General features: G+C 29.5%; 1 protein-coding gene across 13 annotated transcripts in view; it reads left to right on the top strand.

Moving 5' to 3' along the window:
• The window catches only part of LOC109597113 (uncharacterized), a 94,281-nt gene that overhangs the window by 50,624 nt on the left and 17,982 nt on the right, over positions 1-25,675 (top strand). For 11 of the 13 annotated variants that reach the window (XR_007547974.1, XM_049967074.1, XM_049967080.1 and 8 more), the window contains 9 exons: positions 2,301-2,409; positions 9,519-9,741; positions 9,796-9,960; positions 11,365-11,445; positions 11,618-11,815; positions 13,020-13,295; positions 13,720-13,788; positions 22,795-22,931; positions 23,213-23,257. Coding sequence is in view for 12 of the 13 variants with exons in the window: in XM_049967074.1 (XP_049823031.1) it covers positions 2,301-2,409; positions 9,519-9,741; positions 9,796-9,960; positions 11,365-11,445; positions 11,618-11,815; positions 13,020-13,295; positions 13,720-13,788; positions 22,795-22,931; positions 23,213-23,257 (1,303 nt within the window). In the remaining variant the exon portion in view is untranslated. The remainder of the gene's footprint in view (positions 1-2,300; positions 2,410-9,518; positions 9,742-9,795; positions 9,961-11,364; positions 11,446-11,617; positions 11,816-13,019; positions 13,296-13,719; positions 13,789-22,794; positions 22,932-23,212; positions 23,258-25,675) is intronic. The other 2 variants (XM_049967072.1, XM_049967071.1) reach the window with 2 other exon arrangements.

Raw genomic sequence — 25,675 nt, 5'->3', positions numbered from 1 at the left:
TAGAATGGTACCCAAAAATTTCTTGAGAGATGAGCAAAATGTATAGAAAGAGTGCGCCGATACTTTGATAAAATCCAATCTTGTTTTCTCGTTCCAGTCCAATGTATGTGCCCAAATACATTTTCAATGTTGCAATTATTCTATATAAAAGAATCATTTAATTTTCCAGGATGTATCGTGACATTTGAAATATTTAGAGGTGCCCCACATATCTGCAATTTTGTCAATAAATGATGATGACTTTAATAAGTAAGCATAATTATTGATGGATTGATATCCTTCCCAATTCATACAAATATGTACATCAGTTTTTGGAGGAATAATGGCTACATGTGTGCAAACAATACGTCTTGTGATTTCTGGGAAATTATATTTTTCAGAAAAACAAGAATATATACATTATAATGTTGTATTTATGATTAAGTTTTACTATTTACCTTTTTCGTATAAATGTTTAACCCTTCAACATTTTGAAGATATCCATCTCATCTTGAGTGTTAATAACTTAAGTTTATTCAATGTATTTTTTACTAAGCAATTACTAATGGGAGACTTATAAACTTGAAAATTAACTCAGGTATATAAACACAAAGCTGCAAGTAGCTACAATTTTCAAATTATATATTAACTCATGAAGCATAAAATTAAATTTACCTTACACAGGTAAACCTTTGGTGTTGAGCTAAGGATTTATAAATAGATGGAATATTTCAACTATATGTGAAAGATATCTATTAGTACCCCACACAACTTAATAAACTCTACCTCACTTAATTATATGATACAGTGTACAGTATAAATTAAACTTTCTTCGTTAAGGTTTGACAATTCTTCAATCTTAATTGAAAACACAATCAAATCATTTGTTTTATTAATACTTAATAAACAACGGAATTTATATCATAAATATTTTTTATTGTTACTGACGTAACATGGTCATAATAGATCTAAAAAATATATGATATCAACAAAACATTCAACTTGAACTCACGACAAATTAACCTAAATTTAAAACTTTATATATTCCTAATTGATGTAAATAAATATAATAATGTCTTTAAAACACTCAAGGTATCAATATATATGTCAACAAATCCACATAATCTGAACTCACGCAAAATGTGACAAATCTCACTCACTCAACACCAACCGTGTAAAGTCATCGGGTTTCGGTGACATATTTCACCTATAATACAAGTAGCATTGTAAAAGGAGTTTGGACACCCTTACAAGAATAACGTCATTCGAACCGAACAAAATATCTCATAGATTTTCGTGGAAGTTCTCCTGGACTTTTTTATTACCAAGTAATAACTTATTAATACAATGATTCAATTATTTTTATTATTTTGGACTTTATGGTGGAGAAAATATTGTAAACAAAGTCGAAGTGTGCTGTTGCCACATTGATTTCATAAGTGAATTAACTCACCGGTGAGATATCTCACTCGGGTTCGTGGTAGACTCCCTGATTACACTTATAGATGATGTAATCTTTTTATCTAGCTATAGAAATACTACAATCCTTTATGACAAACAGCAGTTTATCCTCAATGTATATGTTGATCATGATGAAGGTAAAACTTAACCTAGATAAGTGTCTTCTAATGAAGTAAATTTTGACTTAACGAAGCCTTATATCTTGATGTTAACTTTGACTCTACATTTCTTTAACAACAGCAAAATTTTATAAAATTATATTCAGTTTTGTGTAAAACCAACTTCTTTCATTACCCTTTCTGTTAAGGTGAGAATCAATCAGGCCATACCGAAGAGTCAGCTAACTCATATGACGCACAGGTTCCCTCTGTGTGAGGATGTGCATCTAACATTCAACTTGGTAAACTAAGCTAAAAATTAACAAGGTCCTGTTTAGAATGATAGTAAATGTACCTTGGTTTGTACTCAAATACTTTTACAACTTCATTAGGAATGGGGCTGTTAAATTCTTCATTAATTTTGAAGTGCATCAACGTCGGCTCAGAAACCTGCTATATGTCTGGACAAATAAAATGAATTTGAAGAAAGCAATGTGCACATAATTTTACACTCTTTATGTTCACTCACTTTAATTGTTCATTCATGATGTTTTCTTTCAATATGTATAGCCTGATTCAGGAATAACGTGAAGCAAACAAGTTAGACTAAACTAGGTTTCTAAAATCGCTTTTTATACATAAAATTGAAATAAAAGTCAAACGGTTTTCCGCGTTTTTAGTATTTTATTTTACTTTAACAACATAAAAAACCACGAAGAACAATAGATTCCCGTAATAAAAGTAATTTTCCCTTTGTTCCAGTGTCGGACTTCACGCAGCAGCTGGGCCAGATGTACGAGCAGCACGCGGAAGAGCTCCAATTGTTGGTGGCGAACTTTCGCAAAAGAAACTCCGAACTCCGCAAGGAAAGGTGAGTTCCGGGACGACTTTTAATTGGAAATTTTTGCGCCCACTCATAAAATGCACCCTCCCACTCGGACGTTATTAAATTATGAACGAACTAATGATGTTCCGTGTTGATTTGCCTTTTTATTTCTCACCGTTCGCCGAAACGTCGATCGATCCAATCCGACTTTTTTCACTCCACGCGTACCGCTCGTGTTTCGATCGCGAGTGCGGGTAACGACTTGCCGCAATTTACCCCGAAACGGTCGGTCGTCGGGGGTTTTTTCTGTGAAACGCGATGATGACGAAAGTGCATGGACAAAAGCGCGGGGATGAAATTACGACGTGACGACGGGGAAGATGTCGACGCGCCGGCTGTTTCCCTTTATTTTTTTCGACAGTCTTATCTGTCTCGCGTTCGCGATTCACTCGCGACGTTCGCATTAATCACGGCCGCGAACTTGAGGCATCGATTAGCTTGGAAGACGTGAACGTTGTATGCATTATTCTGCGTTGGTAACGTACGTTTTTCAATTTCGGAAGCGAATTTTAATATTGAGCGACGTCTTCGTCGAGCTTTACAACGTTATTATGCGCGTGTTTTAAATCAAATTTGATGGATCAGAATTTGTGTTGGATGTTTAACAACTTATTCGAGATATTTTAACCACATATTCTTTTTTAAATAACAAACTGATACGAAAAAATATTAATAATAACAAAATACCAAAAATATGTTGAAAAACTAGAGTTACAATTTTTTTCAAAAAGAATTTGCTGATAGTCTGTAATTATAATATATATGTACACTGTTACACTCTTATGTATCATAACTGTAATAATTCAGTAGAGTAAAAAAAAATAAAAATTTTGTCTCGTTCACTGACCGACATTTACAAATTATAATTTTTAATATCACTCCTTAATTGACATCTGTAATTCGTACAGTACATTGTTATATTGTTATATACTAAACGTGTACAATTAAGCAAAATTTAAGTAATTATAATTTAAGAATTTTTATCCTATTTAGTTCTTGTTGGGTGAAATTACTACATTCTGTATTGTTTTAATTGGAGAATTATAGTTATTTAATATTTGTACATTGTTACATTGTTATATACCAGACTCGTTCAATTAAGTAGAATTTAAAAAATATAATTTTAAAAATTTTTATCACAATTTTCTGTTGGACATTTACAATTTACAAAATTTGTACTCTTCTTAATTAAACGTGTGTAGTTATATAACAGTTGTACCTTGTTATACTGTTATATACATAGTCACCCACTTAAATAGTATTAAAAAATATAATATTTTATTTCATAATGAAATTTTAAAAATGTTTACCTCATTCACTTTTGCATATTTACATTTTACAAAATATTCAACTCCTCTTAATTAAACGCGTACAGTAATATACTAGATGCATCCTGTTAAAGTGTTATATACTAAAGTCGTCCACTCAAATATAATTAAAAAAATGCAATTTTATTTTTTTTTAATTACATTCAGTCTTGTGCTTTTGAACTTAATATTATATAATATTAATTACTCTATAAATTGGAAAATTGTTGTTATATAACATTTGTAAAATGTTACTTTGTTATATAATCAAACAGATCTTTTATCTCATTCCCTGTCGGACATTAACATTTTACTAATTTTACAACTCTTATTAATTAAACGAGTATAGTTATATAATAGATGTACACTGTTACACTGTAATATACTAGAGTCGTTCATTCATGTATTATTAAAAAAATGCAATTTTACTTCTTTTTATTTCATTCAGTCTTGTGCTTTTGCAATTACAATATTAATTACTCTATAACCTGAAAATTTGTAGTTATATAACATTCATACAATGTTACTTTGTTACAGTTATAGTCACGAGTATAGTTATATATTAGATGTTACACTGTTTTATACTATAGTCGTCTATTTAAAAGAAGATGCACATTGTTACATAGTTATATACTAAACTCGTTCATTATTAGTATTATTAAAAAATGCAATTTTAAATATTTTTATTTCATTTGCAAAAGCACAAGACTAGCTTTTGCAAATTAGAATATTAATTTCTCTATAAATTGGACAACTGTAATTATATAACATCTGTACAATGTTACACTATTATATAAACGGTCCTACAATTAAACAGATTATGAAATAATTGAAAAAAAAATTGTCTTATTCATATTTGGACATTTACAATTAACAAAATATTCAAATTTTCTTAATTAAACGAATATATTATATAATAGTTATATAATAGATGTACCCTGTTACAATTATTAGTCACTGTTTAGGTAGAATTAGAAAAATGTAATTTTAAATTTTATTTCATTTAGTCTTCTACTTTTGCAAATTATAATATTAATTACTCTATAACATAAACATATGTGGTTATATAACATTCGTACAATGTTATTTTGTTATAGTTATAGCTATGAGTATAATTATATAATACATGTTTTATATTATAGTCGACTATTTAAGTAGCATCAATTTTTCAACTCATCTTAAACGAGCATAGTTATATAATAGATGCACACTGTTACGTTGTTCATTCAAGTATTATTAAAAAATGCAATTTTAAATATTTTTATTTCATTTAGTTTTGTGCTTTTGCAAATTACAATATTAATTACTCTATAAATTGAACCACTGTAATTATATAACATCTGTACAATGTTACACTATTATTATATGAACGGTCCTACAATTAAACAGATTAAGCAATAATTGAAAAAAAAATTGTCTTATTCATATTTGGACATTTACACTTAACAAAATATTCAAATTTGTTTAATTAAACGAATATATTATAAACTAGTTATATAATAGATGTACCCTGTTACAATGTTATATATTACAGTCTACGTTTGTAAATTACAATATTAATTTCTCTCTAAACTGAATAACTCTAGTTATATAACATTATAATAACATATTATATAAACGGTCATACAATGAAGTTGATTTTGAAATAATGGAATTTTAAAATCTTTTATCTCATTGAATGTTGGATATTTACAATTTACAAATTTTACAACTTTTCTTAATTAAATTAGAGTTATATAATAGATGTACTCTTTTATATTCTATAGTCATCGTTTAAGTATAATAGTATTAGTAAAATGTAATATTAAATTTTGTTATTTCATCCAGTCTTGTACTTTTGTAAATTATAATATTAATTACTCTATAAATTGAACCACTGTAATTATATAACATCTGTACAATGTTACACTATTATTATATGAACGGTCCTACAATTAAACAGATTAAGCAATAATTGAAAAAAAAAAATTGTCTTATTCATATTTGGACATTTACACTTAACAAAATATTCAAATTTTTTTAATTAAACGAATATATTATAAACTAGTTATATAATAGATGTACCCTGTTACAATGTTATATATTACAGTCTACGTTTGTAAATTACAATATTAATTTCTCTCTAAACTGAATAACTCTAGTTATATAACATTATAATAACATATTATATAAACGGTCGTACAATGAAGTTGATTTTGAAATAATGGAATTTTAAAATCTTTTATCTCATTGAATGTTGGATATTTACAATTTACAAATTACAAACTTTTCTTAATTAAATCAGAGTTATATAATAGATGTACTATGTTATATTCTATAGTCATCGTTTAAGTATAATAGTATTAGTAAAATGTAATATTAAATTTTGTTATTTCATCCAGTCTTGTACTTTTGTAAATTATACTATTAATTACTCTGTAAATTGCTTTACTGCAGTTATATAATATATGTACAATATTATTCTGGTATATAAAGGGTGATACAATTAAGCAGATTTTAAAATAATGGAATTTTAAAAGTTTTTATCTCATTTACATTTGGACACTTACATATTGTTATACATATTTTATATAACAATGTTATATATCAGGGATGGCCAAGCTCCTTGATAGCTCGTGCCATTTTTCAAATTTTGAAATGTTTGGCGAGCCGCAATTAAATACGTATTTAAAAGGTATGCAAAAAAGGTATTAAAAAATATGTTTACAGATATTAAATTTATTGAAAACTTATACATAAAGGCAGGAAATATGTGTATTGAATTTAAATATTAAAAATTAAACACATTTATTTCATTTCTCTTGATAATTCTGGAACGAAAAGGGAACTCGGGTACATTTATCGAGAGCCACAAGTAATCCTTCAAAGAGCCGCAGGTTGGCCACCCCTGTTATATATTACAGTCACCGTTTAGGTAGAATTAGAAAAATGCAATTTTAAATTTTATTTCATTTAAGTCTTCTACTTTTGTAAATTACAACATTAATTTCTCTATAAACTGAATAACTGTAGTTATATAACATTTGTACAATAAATTTGTTCTGTTATATACTATAGTCGTCGTTTAAGTAGTAATAGTAAAATGTAATTTTAAATTTTGTTATTTCAACCAGTCTTGTGCTTCTGCAATTACAATATTAATTACTCTATAAGTTGGATATCTGTAGTTTTTTAACTTTCATACCGTGCTACTTTGTTATATAAACAGTCGAACAATAAACATATTTTGAAATAATGAAATTTTAAAATTTTATCTCTTTTGGATATTTACATTTTACAAATTTTTAATATCACTCATTAATAGACATCTGTAATTCCTACAGTACATTGTTATATTGTTATACTACACGTGCATAATTAAGCGAAATTTAAGAAATTATAATTTTAAGAATTTTTATCCTATTTAGTCCTTGTAGGGTGAAATTACTATATTTTGTATTGTATTAATTGGAGAATTATAGTTATTTAATATTTTTAATTGTTACATTGTTATATACCAGAGTCGTTCAATTAAGCAGAATTTAAAAAATATAATTTTTAAAATTTTTATTACAATTTTCTGTTGAACATTTACAATTTACAAAATTTCAACTCTTCTTAATTACACGCGTGTAGTTATATAATAGGTGTACCTTGTTATACTGCTATATACTTAATCATCTATTTAAATTGTATCAAAATTTATATAATTTTTTATTTCATTTCGAATTAATGAAATTTTAAAAATTTTTAACTCATTCACTTTTGAATATTACATTTTACAAATTTATCAACACTTCTTAATTAAACGAGTATAGTTATATAATAGATACACACTATTACATTGTTATATACTAGAGTCGTTCACTCAAGTATTATTAAAAAAATACAATTTTATTTCATTCAGTCTTTTGTTTTTGCAATTACAATATTGATTACTCTATAATCTGGATATTTGTAGTTATATAACATTCATACAATGTTACTTTATTATATGTTACACTGTTTTATACTATAGTCGTCTACTTAAGTAGTATTAAAAAAATAAAATTTTATTTCATTCAGTCTTGTGCTTTTGTAAATTACAATATTAAATACTCTATAAAATGGACAACTGTAGTTATATAACATTTGTACAATGTTACACTATTATATAAATGGTCCTACAATTAAACAGATTATAAAATAATTGAATTTTAAATATTTTTGTCTCATTCATATTTGGACATTTGCACTATACATTTACATTTAATATAGTTATATAATATATGTACCCTGTAACAATGTTATATATTATAGTCACCATTTAGGTAGAATTAGAAAAATGTAATTTTAAATTTTATTTCACTTAGTCTTCTACTTTTGTAAATTACAATATTAATATCTCTATAAACTGAATAACTGTAGATATATAACATTTGAACAATGTTAGTCTGTTATATAAACGGTCGTACAATGAAGCTGATTTTAAAATAATGGAATTTCAAAACCCATTATATCTAATTAAATCTTGGATATTTATAATTTACAAATTTTTTGAACTCTCGTTAATTAAACCAGAGTAGTATATCTATTATATACTATAGTCGTGCTATAGTACACAAGTAGTGTTAGTAAAATGTAATTTTTAATTTTTTTTTATTTCATCCAGTCTTGTGCTTTTGTAAATTACAGTATTACTCTATAAATTGGATTACTGCAGTTATGTAACATATGTACAATATTATTCTGGTATATAAAGGGTCATACAATTAAGCAGATTTCAAAATAATGGACTTTTATTTTTTTATCTCATTTACATTTGGACATTTACAAATTTTTATATATATTTTATATATTAAATGTATCCTATAGTAACAATGTTATATTCTATAGTCACAGTCTAGGTAGTATTAGAAAAATGTAATTTTAAATTTTTTTACTTCATTTAGTCTTGCACTTTTGTACATTACACTTTTTTTTAAATTTTTATTTCATTCACTTTGGACGTTTACAATTTACAAAATTTTCAAATCTTAATTAAACGAGTGTAATTATATAATAGATGTACTCTGTTACATTACTATGTACTTATTGTTGGACATTTACAAATTACGTTTTCAACTATTCATAAATAGATGAGTGTGGTCATAAAATACATGTACACTGTTACATTGTTGTACGTTTAAGCAGTATTAAAAAATGTAATTTTTAAATTTGTTGTCATTCAGTTTCGTACTTTTACAAATTACAATAATTAATTTGTTAATTGAACTTTAATTAGACTTTTTTTTTGAAATCAGCTTACGGCGGAGTAAGTTTTTTCTTGCATAGTTTAGGGCTGTGTCATAAAAATGTACTGCTCATATTGGACAATTATCAAATGCACTTGCTCTTCCTTTTTTTCCTGTCGCTTTTTTTCTCTGTCGCTTTTACCAGAATATATCAACAACCGTGGCACCGCTATATTAAAATTCTTGAACTCAATCCAACGCAAAGCTAATTAATAAGGATTTTATTTTCGTGCGCTAGATTTTAATAATCCCGTACGGCTAAAATCCATTAAACGTATTGTACGAATTGTACGTTATAAAATTTCGACGCTTTACCAAGCGACTTTCGCCCGTGGCCGGATTACCCGAACGCTCAATAATTACCAGACTATGTGGAAAATGAAAATTTCAGTGTACGTTGTTAATTTGTTCTGTTCAAGTTATAATCGTCTGGTGAAATATTAAAATCCGAGTTGAAACATTTAATAATTATTACAGTTCATAATCAAATAATGCGTGTGATTGTTTTCAATTATAATTTTAATTAAATTTCTAGGCCGGCTTGTCCAAGTTCGTTGTTCCACACCTGGGAAACGTTGCTGCAGGAGGTCGAGATCGATGCCCAGGCCCTGGGTGACATAGCTTCGATATTGGGCAGGCAAGTGTCCAGGCCGTTGTTAGAAAGGTCCTTCCACAGGAAAATCCAGTCCAGGAAAGTGTTCACGCACCGGGAGAGTTACGAGACTATCATATCCAAAACTGAGGAGAAGCTTGCCAAGGTACTCAAAAGATGTCAATATTTACATTTATTATTGTGCTGTTCATTTTTGCAGTGTCGACAGGAGTATAAGAATGCTTATCTGTCGTATTTGGCGAACCCAACGTCGGACAGTTTGAGTGTGTACTTCAACACACACAATGCCTACGTCCAACAGCTGCACGCCACCAACGGAATGATGGAGGAGTACACAAAAGACACTTTACCATCTTTGCTTAAGGTAAAACACTGTATAAATGTAAATCCGAGGCCGAGTCGCAATAATTGCCCACCGATTATCTGTTAATTAGTGGTGTTGGCTTGATTAAATCTCCCCCGGACAGATGAAACGTGTCCGGATGGGCGTCCGCGTCGAGTGCCGGTAATATCCTGTTCGGGACGTCGAAACGCGGAGGGAGGAGATTATCTGGCGAAGTGTTCCATGCTAATGGCATCTGATGAATTGGAAAACGCTGCCAATTGACCGGCTGTCGTTTGCAAACATTACAAAGTCAAATTTGTGTTCCACGTTTCAGGATTCCGGCCGGATCGATGCGCGTTGCAATATTAATTAGAGACAAAATGGAAAATGGAGTGAAACGCTACTTCCACTGTCAAGATTCGCCGTGAAATTTTTATCGTCGGAAGTTGCACGGGAATTTATCTCTCGTTACCGCCTGCAATCGGTCCATTAGGAGTTGCTGTTAATCGATTTGTCTTACTTCGGTCTATTTTTAAGTTTTCAATTTAACATCAATTAGTTTTTGTAAAAAGATACGGAGGCAAAGTTAAATCAAGGAACTTCGTTGTCTTTTTTGCCTCTGTTCTCTCATTTACTTAGTAGTCTCCTTGTAAACCACTTAATTATTTATTACACCTACAAGAAACGAGGCTGAAGTGTGTCGGATCATTAATAATTAATCCGGGGAATGCAACACTGGGAGTTCCAGCAAAAACAACTTCACTAACCGTAGGTATTAAGCCGTCTTCGTACAAGTTACATGCGGAACGTTCTTTCGCTTAACGCAAGCAACACCATTAATTTCCTGACTCGCGAAATATGAATTAAGCCGCTTAAAATTAAATTGCAAAGTTAAATATTGAGCGGGGGAGGCGCGTTTGATTTATCTACCTCTCGTCTCCGGACTTACTATTTAGTCAAATCGGCTAATTTTCCCGTTCGTTAGCGCACACTTAATTTTCGTTGGAAAAAAATTACGTAAAAATCCTCGCAATTGAATCGGAAAAGTAAGAATTGTTCGAATCGAATAATGAATAAAAAATCCGGAGGAAATATTCAAATCTCACACCCGTGACTCCGTAATGTATTCATTTATTCTGCGTTTGATGTTCCCGGCAACTTAGGCAACACAGTTTGCGTCGTAAATCAAAAGAAAAATATTTACAAATGAGTCGCTAATTACTTAAACAAATCAGGATCGAGGGAGCTCCTTAGCGATAAGTGAAGGGGTCCCAATCCGCATCCTTCAACTCATCCGAGTTAATCCAATCCAATTATAACATTAGGCTAATTAATTCATTTTCGAAAGAGCCCCCAGGGATAATGGGTATAATTTCGCCGGATTTCACTTGCCCGTTTACACACGACTCGTTACGAAACATGAAATTACGCATTTGTTCGCAGGAACTGGAGGAGATATACACGGATCTCTGTGGCACCGTTTCCGAGGCAGTTCTTCAAGGTTCCGAAGTTGTTGCAAGCAGAGTAAGTTAAAGAAACCGCCTCACAGGCGCACACAAACTTATAAAGGACCCAATTAACTTTGTTTTGAGTCTGGAGCAGACTAATTAATTATTCCATTAGTTAAGAGCTAAATCAGATTATTTGCCATTTTTATCTCCGTCCCAAAGTCCTTTCATCCCTTTCGTGACTTCAGGCGATGGAACAGTGCAAGAGGTACGAGGGACTGGTGTCGCAGTGCAAGATGGTCTCCGGACCGGCCGATCTGTCTCATCTGTCGAAATCCTTCCCGGCGCCCACAGGACGCGGCCCCGTCACCAAGAGGATCTTCGTGCCGCCGCAGCCGCCCCCGCCGCCCGATCCCGTAGACGGCGAGCCCCCCGAACCGCAGAACGTAAGTTTTTTACGTGTTTCAATTGGTAAATGTAGTAGTAATCCGGGTTGCGTGTGCGTTGTGTGCGTAAACTGATACCATCTGTTGGCAAAAACCCGAGATTATGGGATAATCCTCCGGCATCGACCTAGACGGTTTTCGTCGGCGATTTATCTTGTAATCCAGTTTATTGTTAGTAAGTTGGCGAATAAATAATGTACACAAGGCGCTACTTAGGAGCGTTCGTCGCCTCGAGTTCAACTAATAGTGTAATGGTTTTATCTTGTACGTCCCATTCGTCCGTAATAAAGTTAATGTTGTGTAACTGTCTGTGCAGCCCGCGTTTTCGGAGGTCGTGTCTCCCGCTTTATTATTATGAATTGTAATAGAGTTATTGATTTCGCAAGGTAAAAGTTAAATTGTGGTTTAATGCACTGTTTGAATACGCCGTCACACAAAGCTTGGCGGGTTTAAAACTGATAATTGAGATCGTATCTTCGCGTCAACACAACTAATATTACCATATTGAACGCCCGAAACTTTGTGGCAGAGATCAAACGACCTCGTGTCACGCCAATTATTTTGAATACGTTTTCGATTTATCAACTTTTTCGATGCGTAAACTGATTAAACGTGAATGGGTCTCAGACAGAAGCGAGATCAAAAGCTTTTTTTCAACGTGGAATTATCGCGAGCACAGCATAACAGGCGAAAACAATTAAAACAATGTACGAAACTATATGAAATCACAAAACGCAAATTAAATTCAATAGAGGGCAACACGGAGTGATGACAAATGATATGTAACCCGGATTACACGTATTGCTTATTCATGTCAATGAATATACGACTTCGATATTGCTGTTGGCGGTGACAAATTGTTAGTGGGAATTTTAATGGGGTATTTATCGGTGCGGATGTGAGATGAAACGGTGCTCCCTAATGGGGTACGTTAGTGAATATAAATGCGTGGCATTTATTAGATCTAAGTGACAAGATAATCGCTTTATTGTGGAGCTTGTTAGAAAAATAAATCGTGGCGATTTGTTAAAGAAGTGATTTGAAAAGCGGTTGGTTAATATTGAGTAAAAGACGCCGTAAAATTCGGCTTAATGTTATTGGCGTATTAAATGTATATGACCCACTAAAATTGACAATGTAATACACAATATAATAAAATGTACGGAACCGTTTAGTTAATATTTATCACTCCTCCTATTTTCAGGACAACATACCGCCACCACTGAAAGATGAATTGGTGATAGATCGTTTGTCAGCGGTTCAAGTGAAACCCTCGCACGACGCCCTGAAAAAAGAGGCAATGGATTTGGAGTCGGAGATAAGACAAATCCAGGACGCCCTGGACACCCTCCTGCGTATCCAGCAGCGATCCGTCGAGGCGAATCTCTACAACAAGGCCAACGAACTTCAGGAGGACATATCGATGAAGAGATTCGATTTGCGCGTGGCGCAAATGCACCTGAGCGCTATTAATTCGCAGGTGAGTTAACGAAGTTCGAGATCCAGCAATTCGGTGAATTAATACGGTTCGTCCAAGTTCTATTTTGTCGAATTCAAAGTCTTATCTAGTCGTAGAAGTTTGCCGACTTTATATAGATTAAAGTATTCAGTTCTTGAGTCTGTAAACAACTTAGAATATTAAAATGTCATCAAGCATATTATAATTTTCAATAGAGGGCGACGCAAAGTGTTAACAAACGATCGGCAACCCACATGCCATCAAAAGTGTTTTCTGACTGTTGCATAAAGTAAATCAATATTTTCGAATTGTAATTATATAAAATAAGTAAAATGAAGGTCTTGGACGAATTGTTCTTTGTTGGTTGTCCACTGTAACTTAGCTAATTTGGAAAGAGTTACACTGGATATATCGAAATAGAGTATGTAAATGATTGTATTCGCAGGTCTCACTCTTTTTGCCACTCATGAACAATTACAAACTGGTTAAAGAACCAGAACCGCCGAAGATTAAGGTCAGTTTTGTAGAAAAGTCAGCACGATCAATTAAAATGATTAGTCGCACGAAAAGCACAAGCTTTCAATGTTATTATTTGTATTTATTTGATAAAAAGTACTGAAACAGCTTTAGAATAAAATGTGATTGTTATAATCAGATTTAAGGTGAAAAATTATATCGTTAATTATGGTAATTGGTATCAGAATTGCAAATTAAATCCGCCACGTAACATGTATATTTTAATCCCGGAACATTGAAATTCAGGCGACACAATATTCTGTGAAACGAGTTGAAATTATCAATTAAATATCGACGGGCTTTCATTGGTTTTCCATCGGAAAATTGTAGTTAAATGTTTTTACATTTCGAAACGTTTATTGGACGAGGTTTATTTCGTTTGCTTTTAAAGCTCTCAACAGCATTTAGTTCAATGTAACACACAGTTTAATCTCGTTAGCCTTTTATTAGAGTTTTAAGAAAGTTTGAGCATTGATTCGGTTGTGTGCTTCGCCGTTATTGTTCGAATAAAGGCACAGGAGCAACGTTGAAAATTGAGGTTTGCAGGCATAATTGAAAAATAAAATCGGTCTTTCTTTTAAGCCGTGGGATAAATTGCAATATCACGTACGCGGAACGCTTCCACGTCGCCGATACGATGGGAAATCTAATAAAGCCCGGCAAAAGAAAATCCCCCCCTGAAAATCCTCCACATAAACTAATTAGGAGCGACACAAAAGAATTTTTCCCCCTCAAGTTTCCAGTTTTAACGGTCACCGGACGACAACACAATAAAATTTTCCCGGCGAATAAACAACGGTTACTTCCTTAATTGGTGGTTAATTAAAAATGAGAGGAAATCTTTCGGTAGTTTACATTTAAATTTATTCCGGGAAACGTGACCAATGCGTCTGCCCATCACTTAAAACGCCCACAAGCGCACACAACGAACCGTTTGTGTTCAAACTAAAATCTCCGGTTTTGCCGCGTGCATAAACACGATTTAATCAGAGCGATTCCAAAAGTTTTATTATAATTGAATCGAGAAATTAACTAATTAAATTTTTCCACCAATCATCGAGCCCAAAAACGGGCGATGCGCCTTTCAATTATAACTGACGTTAATTAAACTCCCGGTTGACGAAATGGGAACAGATTTAATCCGCCCGTGTTCGGGATGTATGTCTGAAATACCTTATCTCGTCAAACTATTAAACTGTTCAACTAAAATTCTATTAGATTTTAAGTTTGGGGTTAATTTATATAATTTCTCACAGAATAATCTAAGTCTTGTTGGTAATCATTAAACTAAGCCAATGCATACTTAATACTTACCTTAATTAACAAACGTTTTAAAATAGATTACAGTATCTCGTCTATTTAATCAACAAACTATACAAATGTAGCTTAACTTACCTTATCTTTAACCCAGAATTAATCTGTAACTTTAAGAAAGTTTAAACTATAAAAATTATTGATTAAATTATTATTTATTTTCAATCATATTGTCACATAATAAGGTTTATGAGCTTAGGTCTGATTTATTAAACTAAGCTAATACAACATAATTGTAATTTTTTGAGAGATTGTAATTTACAAATGATTGGTTTAATTTATATAATTTCATAGAATAATCTAATTAATATAAAGTTTGATTAGTTAAGGTTTAAATTATTACAATTAAACAATACTATGTAACATAAATGACCTTATCTATAAACTAGTCATAAACTGTAATGTTTGAGTATAAAGTTTGTACTATACAAATTTATAATTAGAAATGATTAGTAAATTCAGCTGATTTATTAACTCTTAAATTAAGTTAATCAAACTTTCTTTAAACTGTAACCTTTTTTATATATATATAAATAATATAAATATAAATTAATATAATATAAAATTCAATTTCAATTATTTTATCACACAGGGAGATTTATTAATTTAGTTTTGATTTATCAAGAATTACATTAAGTTAATGTAAAACTTGTTTTAGCTATAAACTAAAAGTATTTAAAGATTGGCATATAGAAAACATTGAAATTATATTTATTTTCAATTATTATGATCACACAATAAGATTTATTAGTTTCGACTAGACTAGAAATAAATTATAATTTATTAGTTTAGGTTTGGTTTATTAAAGTTTAAGCTAACAATATCTAAACTATAAACTGGCAATAACCTGTATTTTTTTAATCGAAAAATTATTGATTATTGATTTGATATTTTAATTATTTTAATACGCAATAAATTTTATTAAATTAAATTATATGAATTGTTTTTAATTATTTCACCATACAATAACATTTATTAGATTTCATTTGATATTTATTAACCATTGGACTAAGGTAACTCAACCTACATTAAATATATACTAGAAATAAACTATAATTTTATTGTCAGATTAGAATATAAAAATGAATTGAACAATTACAATAAGATGAATTGAACAGTTACAATAAGATTTATTAGTTTAGGTTTGGTTTACTAAATTGTAGACTCAACTAATCTAACTTAACTTATCTAAACTATAAACTGGCAATAACATGTAATTTTCTGATATCTAAATATGATTGATTTATTTTTAATTATTTTAACACGCAATAAGTGCTTATATTTATTTTCAATTATTTTATCATATATTATGATAAGATTTATTAGTTTAGATTTGATTTATTAAACTAGAGACTAAACTAATCAAACTTAACTTATCTAAACTATAAATTGACAATAATCTGCAATGTTTTGAAATCTAAAAATCTATTATTTATTTTTAATTATTTTAACATGCAATAAATTTTATTAGTTTAAATTTAATATTTATTAACCATTAAGCTAATGTAACTCAACATAATTTAAATATAAACTAGAAATAAACTATAATTTATTCCACATATTGAAATATAAAAATAAATTGAGCTCATATTTATTTTCAATTATTTTATCGTACAATATGATTTATTAATTTAGGTTCGATTTATTAAACTGGAGACTAATTTAATCTAACTTAACTTATCTAAACTATAACTTGTAATGTTTTTGAAATCTAAAAATCTATGATTTATATTTAATTATTTTAAAACGCAATAAGTTTTATTAGTTTAGATTTGATATTTATAAACCATTAAATTAAGCTAATGTAACTGAACCTAATTTAAATATAATCTAGAAATAAACTATAATTTTTTGGACATATTGGAATATATAAATAAATAGAGCTCATATTTATTTCCAATTATTTTATCATATAATAAGATTTGTTGGTTTAAGTTTGGTATATTAAATTGGAGACTAAACCAATCTAATTATAAACCGACAATAACATGTAATTTTTTTTAATTTTAAAAATATTTGATTGATACGTTTGTATTTATTTTATCTCTCAATAAGTTTTATTAGCTTGAATTTGATATTTAATAATCATTAGACTAAATTAATGTAACTCAACCTACTTTAAATATAAACTAGAAATAAACTATAATTTTTTCGATACATTAAAATATAAAAATGAATTGAGCTCATATATATTTTCAATTATTTTATCATACAATAAGATTTATTATTATTAGTTTAGGTTTGGTCTATTAAATTATAGACTAGACTAATCTAACTTAACTTATCTAAATTATAAACTTGTGACAAGTAGTAATTTTTTTATTCTGAAAATTATTTAATTAATTTTTAATTATTTCATCAGACAATAAGATTTATTGTCTGATATTGTGATTTATGTAAATATAAACTAGAAATAAAATATAGTTATTATTCTATATAAAAATGATTGATAGACTTCATATTTATTTTCAATCATTTTATCGTACAATAAAACTAAAATGAGATCAGAGAAAAGGGAATTTAGGAATAATGTTGCTCGGAAACATGTCAGAAACATCGGCCGCCTTATATATATCACTTTTTCATCCCGGACAAGAAATTTAATTTATCCGACAAGTTTCATTGTTCCCCCGGAGCAGAACAGATCGCCAGATATAATAACTGATCCTTTATTTGTCAAATAAAATCGGCCGAATGTTTTCGTTTCCGTTTTAATAACGTGCGAGTGTATGATTTCTTTGTGAGCCAGACGTAGATAAAGTTACGCGATTCGTGTGAGCAAATATCGCTTACGGATTTCAATTTCACGGATTCGATTCGAACTGCGATCGGGATTAAAAGTTCGCCTCCCCGAAGCGGATTATTACCTTACATTGTTTCACGTCATCCGATCCACTTTTAATGCCGTCCCGAATTGGAGTTATTTAGCAGCATGCGTCCGAAAGCGTAAGACTTTTTGAAATTCATGCGGACGCCGTGGCTTTCCCACGTGACATTCTCGCCGGGAAAGCGTCCGTCCGACCGTTGCCGAGCCGAAATTCGGCCGTGCGCACAGTTTGGGGGCGCATTCGCCCTTATATCAATAAAACTTACCTTGCGGAGGTTAAAACGCACGGCCGAGATTCAGCGGCTGCTGAAAAGCTACGTTAATTTTTTGGGGGTTGTCGACGGTCGTGGCTTACGTTTCTGTGATATGCGATTGTAATCGGTGATAGGGGACGATCGAATTAGTTCGTTCGGGTGACGCGACAATAATTGCACGGGGGTTGGGAAAAGCGCGGGATAAAGTGTCCGGTGTTGTGGTGGTCTGGGTTTGAGCGGTCGACAAGTTAACGGCGATATCATGGGGTGGGTGACGCTGAAGACCCATTTGGTGAGTAAAAAAATGTTGTTATGGCTTTTAGTTTTTTTGGTTTTGGCCGGGGAAAGTGGTTGGTTCGCGAAGTTCGGAGTTTGGTGGGTTGGCATTGACGTCATTGGACTCGGGGTGATTTACTGAAACTTCAGACGAAGTTGCCCCGAACAATAAAGTTCACAAACATTGAAAACAACTTTCCAAATTGCAAAATGTCCATAATATCCAACTGTTTACTAATTGCTATTCACATATTTATTAATTTACATAATTTCTAAGTATTATTTAGTATTCATATTTTTCTCTCTGGTATATACATATGATATGATACAAATTATTCATAATAATTAAGGACTTTAGTTTTAATTAAATAAGTTTCTTTGAAGAAAATGAAGAAAGGTAGAATTATAAAAGAAATAAGGGCGTTAAGTGTTGGATAATTAAAGAGCTAGTTTCGAGAGTTGGCACTGACGTCATTGGAGGCCGCAGGAATTTTTTTCTTTCGTTTCATCTTTTCAAGAAACTGTGTTAATTGCAAAATCTGCCACTTAGTTTCGTAATCACAACGATAAAAAGACTGTTTCATCTGTTAATAAACACTAAATAAAAACACTAGTTTCAAGACTTTCAGAATTTATATAGACATTCTATGAAGCTCAATTTTTTATGTAAATTTTCCGTAGAATTCAAAAACGTTAATGGTTTTTTAATGTTAGATCCCGTTTTTGAAGTATTTTTATTAATTAATATTTATCTAAATGACAGAACACGAAATTACATATTGTTTTATAAAAGCAGTAATTTTTTTGAGCCATTTTAAGTCCTAAATCAACTATGTAATATCAGGTATTCGATAGTATGCACTGAAAAAGTATTCTATGCAGCTTTTAATAGGTTTTGCACTCTGAAATTAATTGAAATAAAACAATTTTGCCAACAAAATATTGTTAGTCAATTCAATAGTAATTAAACTTTGATGAAAATGTTATGTATCATTATTTCCATCTAAATTGGACATAATATTATTTTATGAGGGACATGATATCTATAGATTTGATGACTTTTAATCATTAACTATCATATTTCCAAAAAAAAACATGAACAGTAGCCTTAAATTATAACAGAAATTGTCATCTTTCAGCTTGGATATTCGCAGACCTTTAAATAAACATTCTTTAATATTTTAGAAAGACACATTCAGAAGAAAGATGACACCTTATTGAATTGTAGGGCTACGAACATCTAAAGTCTTTTTATTTGACTGATATTTATATGGAGAGGATTTAACATGATTTTATAGAGGGCTCTTCTGCGAATCGAGTCATTTAACTGAAAAAGTGTATTTTACGGGTTTTACTGGATTTTATACTCATACAAATAGTTTTATACTAATTTGCCTTTTTACAATTTAATGGTTTTTATATTCAATATAAAGTATTAGATTACAAAATAAAGTTAGTTGTATAATAAGTCTCAGCCTAATTATAAAGTCACCTAACACCATTTTTTTAATATACCTTGATACCTTATTTCCATAATAATTAAATTTTGATGAAAATGTTACATTCCCCGCCTAAATTGGAAGGAAAATAATCTTTGATAGCTCAGGAATGTATTTACAAGGTCTTATTGACATCTACAGCATAATAATTTAAGTAGTAAATTTAAAAATCCTTACATAATTATCATCTCTTTTGTTTCTGAAAAAACATGAACAGTAGCCTTAAATGTCTAAGAAATTGTCATCATTTGTTAAAAATGGTGATAAAATATTAAGATGGAGGATTTCTAACATCTAAAATCTTCAGTTTTTTATTAGGTAGAGTGTTAATAGAGAAGATTTAACGTGATGGTAAAGGAGGCTCTTTTTGAGTCCAGAGACATATATCTTGTATTAGATATTCGATAAACAGTGTCATTTAATTGAAAATGTGTATTGTATGTATAACTTAGGTAGTTTTTATACTAGAACTGAAATTAAATACATCAAATTCGCTTTTTTTATATAATGGTTTTTATATTGAATATAATGTATTACAATACAAAATAATCCACTACAAAATGTGGGTGCTGAATTTTTTTGTATCTCTCATAATAAGTTTCAGTCCAGTGATAAAATCACCTAGTAATCTCTTTTTCCAATAATCCTGGACCTTATTTCCATAATAATTAAATTTTGATAAAAATGTAGATCTTGTTTGTTACATTCGCCACCTACATTGGAAGGAAAGTAATTTTTGATGAGTCTTCAGGAATGTATTTACAAGGTCATATTGACATCTACAGCATAATAATTTAAAAGTAGTAAATTTTAACAATCCTTACGAAATTATCATTTCTCTTGTTACTGAAAAAAACTTGAAGAATAGTCTTAAATGTCTAAGAAATTGTCATCATTCTGTATCATCTGAGAAATGTGAAGGTCTTTAATCAAACGTTGCTTAATATTCTAGGAAGATCATTTGCTAAAAATTGTGATAAAATATTAAAATGGAGGGCCTCTGACATTTAAAATATTCAGTTTTTTATTAAGTCGAATGTTATATGAAGGGGATTTACCTTGATGATAAATGGGGCTCTTTTTGAGTCCATAGACATATATCTTGTATTAGGTATTCGATAACAGTGTCATGTAACTGGAAAAGTGTATTGTATGTATAACTTTAGGTAGTTTTTATACAGGAACTGAAATTAAATAAATCAAATTTGTTTTTTTATTATATAATGGTTTTTGTATTGAATATAAAGTATTACAATACAAAACAAAGATAGTTATAATCACTACAAATGTGAGTGCTGAATCTTTTTGTGTCTCCCATATTAAGTTTCAGCCCAGTGATAAAATCACCTAATAAACCCTTTTTCCAATAATCCTGGACCTTATTTCCATAATAATTAAATTTTGATAAAAATATAGATCTTGTTTGTTACTTTCTCCACCTAAATTGGGAGGAAAGTAATTTTTGATGAGTGTTCAGGAAAGTATTTACAAAGTCTAATTGGCATCTACAGCATAATAATTTAAAAGTAGTAAATTTTAACAATCCTTATTTAATTCACAATTCTCTTGTTTCTGGAAAAACTATTAACAGTAACCTTAAATGTCCAAAAAATTGTCATCATCCTGTATCAGCTTAAAAATGTGAAGGACTTTAAATAAACGTTGCTGACGAGGGTCACTTAACTGAAAAAGTGTATTGATGTACTCAATATAGTAGTACAAAATAATGTTATGGTCACTGAGAAAAGTGTGAATGATAAATTTTTTTGTACTTTTTATATTAAGCTTCTTTTTTCTGAGAGGGTTACGTACCAACCTCTTTTTTCAATATTCCTGGTATCTTATTTTCATAATAATAATAATAATTTTGATGAAAATGTACATTGTTCATCATTTTTGGCATCCAGATAAGTAGGAAAGTGTTCTAAATGAGTGTAATTATGTATTTTCAAGGTCATATTCTACACCCATAGTAAAGTAACTTTAAAAGTAGTAAATCCTATCCTGAATCAGTTACAGAATTTCTGAAAAATGATTATAAAATATTGAAATAAAAGGCCACTAACATCTATAGTCGAATGTTGTATAGAGGCGATATAACATAATTAATTATACGTGATTCAAGGGCTGGATTAGCAACATTCATGAATTACCTCAGTCTCTTATCTTAATTGCTAAATTGAACCAATAAATTATTTTGATGTTGCTCTTTATGATAGTAATCTTAATGAAAAAAGAAAGAGAATCTAACTAAATCTACCTTCCAAAGTGTTAATTATAGCAAAATGTAAAAAAATAATAAGAAAAGTTTTTATTTGATTTAATCTCAGTTACAGCACTAAATAAAGAAAATGTACGAAAAGCTGTATAAGACCATAATGGCCATGTTTATCCTGTCCTGGGTACTAGATGCATGTCTGTGGTCTTAAAATGTTCGTAAAAGTGTCCCCTGATCCTTGATGCTTGATCGTTAGAAAATGTGATGGAGAAGACATAAAATATACTTTTTTTCATATCCATTAACAATAATTCTGAAGTACCATAGTTATGGACTCATAATTTAAAATGAATCAGGTTAAAGTACAATCAAAATTGTTGTTTAGGAGGGGATTAATTTATAAAAATCATTAACATTTTCTAATTTAAGGTAAAATTTAAAAAAGTTAATTTTCACTTGGTGCGTTTTTTCATTTAAACTACTGTATTTAAACAAGATCAAGTCACTGGTTAAAATTGATTGCAGCTTGCTGTAAAAACACCAATTTGCACATACACCCAGATGATAATAAAATTTTTGACTAGACGACTAATTTGCTAATGTGTTTTTTTTACAGAAAGAACTTTTTAGCAGCAAACTCGAGGGTGAATTAGGCCGCGAACGTAAAATGTCGTCCGCGTCCACGGGCAGCATGAAAAACAAGTGGCTGAAAGCTTTCAAAAGCTTAAAAACACCACCACCCGAAACTGAGAAGTAAGTACCGCTTAAATAGACCACTCCTTTTATTTTTTACTAACTTTAATTACATTCTTTTAACTGTTCCGGCATTATTATACTAATCCAACATGTGAATGTGTCAGAGTTTCTACTGGTGTTTTCTTCAGTTCAAAAACGAGGACCGATGTTCCAAGTTTTAAGCTCGTTAACGGCTTCAGTTGAGTGGAACAATTGTCCTCGTTTTTGTTACTCTTTGTTGTTCTCGTATCCTAACAGAAAAAAAACGTTATTGATGTGTATTGTATTTTCAAATACAGAAAAAACCAAATGTACCATGCAGTTTCCACGATAATTGCGATGAGGTAAAGCCGGTTCATTTTGTCACACTAGATGAGACGAACATGTAGTCCAATTGTGCGTTCAGCTCCTTTACCTTTACAAAAATTATAATATAAATTAACGAATTCACAGCTGAACGCACGATTGTCGAACACCCCCGTATACTTTCCGCTTTCACGGACTGAATCTTTGCCTACCCCTCTTTATAAATGTACTCGACTCCTTTTTGTAAATAAATTTCACCCGGTTTTAGTTTTGGCTTTTTTTTAACCCTTTTATTTATTTGAAACTTATCAGATCGAACTTCGAGTTCAATTTCTAAGATAAATTACTTGGAGAATTGCTGATAAAGTGTAACTTTCCGAATTGCCCGGACTTTAAAATTGTCCTGAAAGGACACAATCACGATGGAAGTTTGTTCGTATATTGAATCGCTGATCCACCATTCGATATGATCCGTGAATAATTCCAAGAATTACATTGAATTATTCCTTAGAAAAGTTACAAACTTGATTTAGAGAGCAAGTCAGTTTTTTTTAATGAGAATACGTTGTTGTAAGTTGTCGGTTTACTCCTAACATACTTACGACATTATCCGAACAAAATTCAGTGATAATAAGTGTCGCGGTCGCAGGAATTATGTGCCGGAGTTGCTCCAACTCGATTTAAGTCCTGCGTTCGCAAACAAAGTGGATTTTGGGGCAATTAAAAAGTTTCCCGGCAAACTAACTTGTCTCAAGTAACGACATACTAAATTAGGCTGAGCGTCCGAACTTAATGGCTCTAATATTCATGTATAAAAACGTTGTCTGGACTTGAATTAATTAATTTTTAATATGTAACGTTCATATTTTATATCAGGGGATCAATCGATGTTTATTTTTTTATGTTTTTTATGTCATTTATTGATGTTGCATGAGATTTGTTTAATGTCTGAGGTGTAAACGATCCATTTTTAAAATTTGAAAATGACTAAAAATCATTTTAAATGATGTAAAGTTGCTTTTTTATATTTTCTAAGTAATTTAAGGTATTTTTAATAATATGTTATTAATAATTATTTAATTTATTTTGAATATTTGTTTCAATAAAAGGCACCCAGTTAATTTTTTAACTCTTTCTACTCAGTGGCAGAAAATTAATAACGATCTATTAGTCAGATTTCATTGTAGTAGTAAATTATTCTGAAAAAAATATTGAATTTATTAATCACTATTATTGTCTTAAATTTAGAAAATTTAAAATATTAAAATTTTATGAATTAAAAATAAACAATTTAATTAAAAAATATTAAAATTGTAAGATTATAATATTAAAAATAAATAATTAAAATTAAAAATATCAAAACTTTAAAATTTATAATAATATTAAGCCTAAAAATTAAAGTATTAAATTTAAAAAAATTGTTTAACTTACAAAATTAAATATAAACAATTAAAATTAAAAAAATAAATTTGTAAGCTTTAATAAATAAAAATTAACATTGAAACTTTTAGTTTAATTTAAAAAAATTATAAAAATTTTGAAATATTAAGCTTAAAAATTTAAAAATAATTAATTGCTTATTAAACTAAAAAAACTATAATTTTAAATTTATAAAATTTAATATTAAATAAAAAATTTATTAAATTTAAAGAAAATTAAAATTTATTTAAATATATTTAGATAGATTTTAATTAAATTAAAAATAAACAATTAAATAAAAAAAAATATATAAAATTTTAATCATTGAGCTTAAATTTAAAAAAATAAAATTTTCTATTATATTTAAATACAAGCTGTTTATTATATTTTTATAACCAAAAAAATTTTAATTATAAAAATTTCATGTGAAACTTATTGTGAAAAAAATATTTCAAAAATTCATTAAAAACGTGAGAAATTACTAAAAACGTAAAGTGATCTAATTCCATACGATCATTTTCCATAGGATTAAAATACATAGGATCATTTCCCATACTATGATTTTCCATACGATAAAAATCCATATGATCAAAATCCATACTACCAATTTCCATACAATTAAAATTTATCGGTAAAATCCATACGATTAAATTCATACTGATTAAATTACATAGTTTCACTTTAATAACTTTATGGATTTTTATTTTTTACTAATAGTAATTTCCTGAAAAATCATTAAAAAATTAAAAATTAATAATTCTAATTCTTCCTGTTTTCTCGAAAATTACTAAAAACGTAAGAAATAACTAAAAAACATAATCATTTTAATAAAAAGAACAATTCTGTTTAATTTAAATTAATTTTATGATTAATCAGCTGTACCCGCGATTTTTAATTCAAATTTATAAAATTTGAAATATTGAGTTTAAAAATTTAGAAATAACTATTTAAATTAATAATTATAATAATAAAATTGTAATTTTAAATTTATAAAATTTAAAATATTAGACTTAAATAATTATAAATAGACAATTATA

Source organism: Aethina tumida, chromosome 5 (genome assembly GCF_024364675.1).
Source record: "Aethina tumida isolate Nest 87 chromosome 5, icAetTumi1.1, whole genome shotgun sequence".
NCBI classification, from domain to species: domain Eukaryota; kingdom Metazoa; phylum Arthropoda; class Insecta; order Coleoptera; family Nitidulidae; genus Aethina; species Aethina tumida.
The sequence above is the reverse complement of the archived record's forward strand: the minus strand, read 5'-3'. Positions and strand labels throughout refer to the sequence as shown.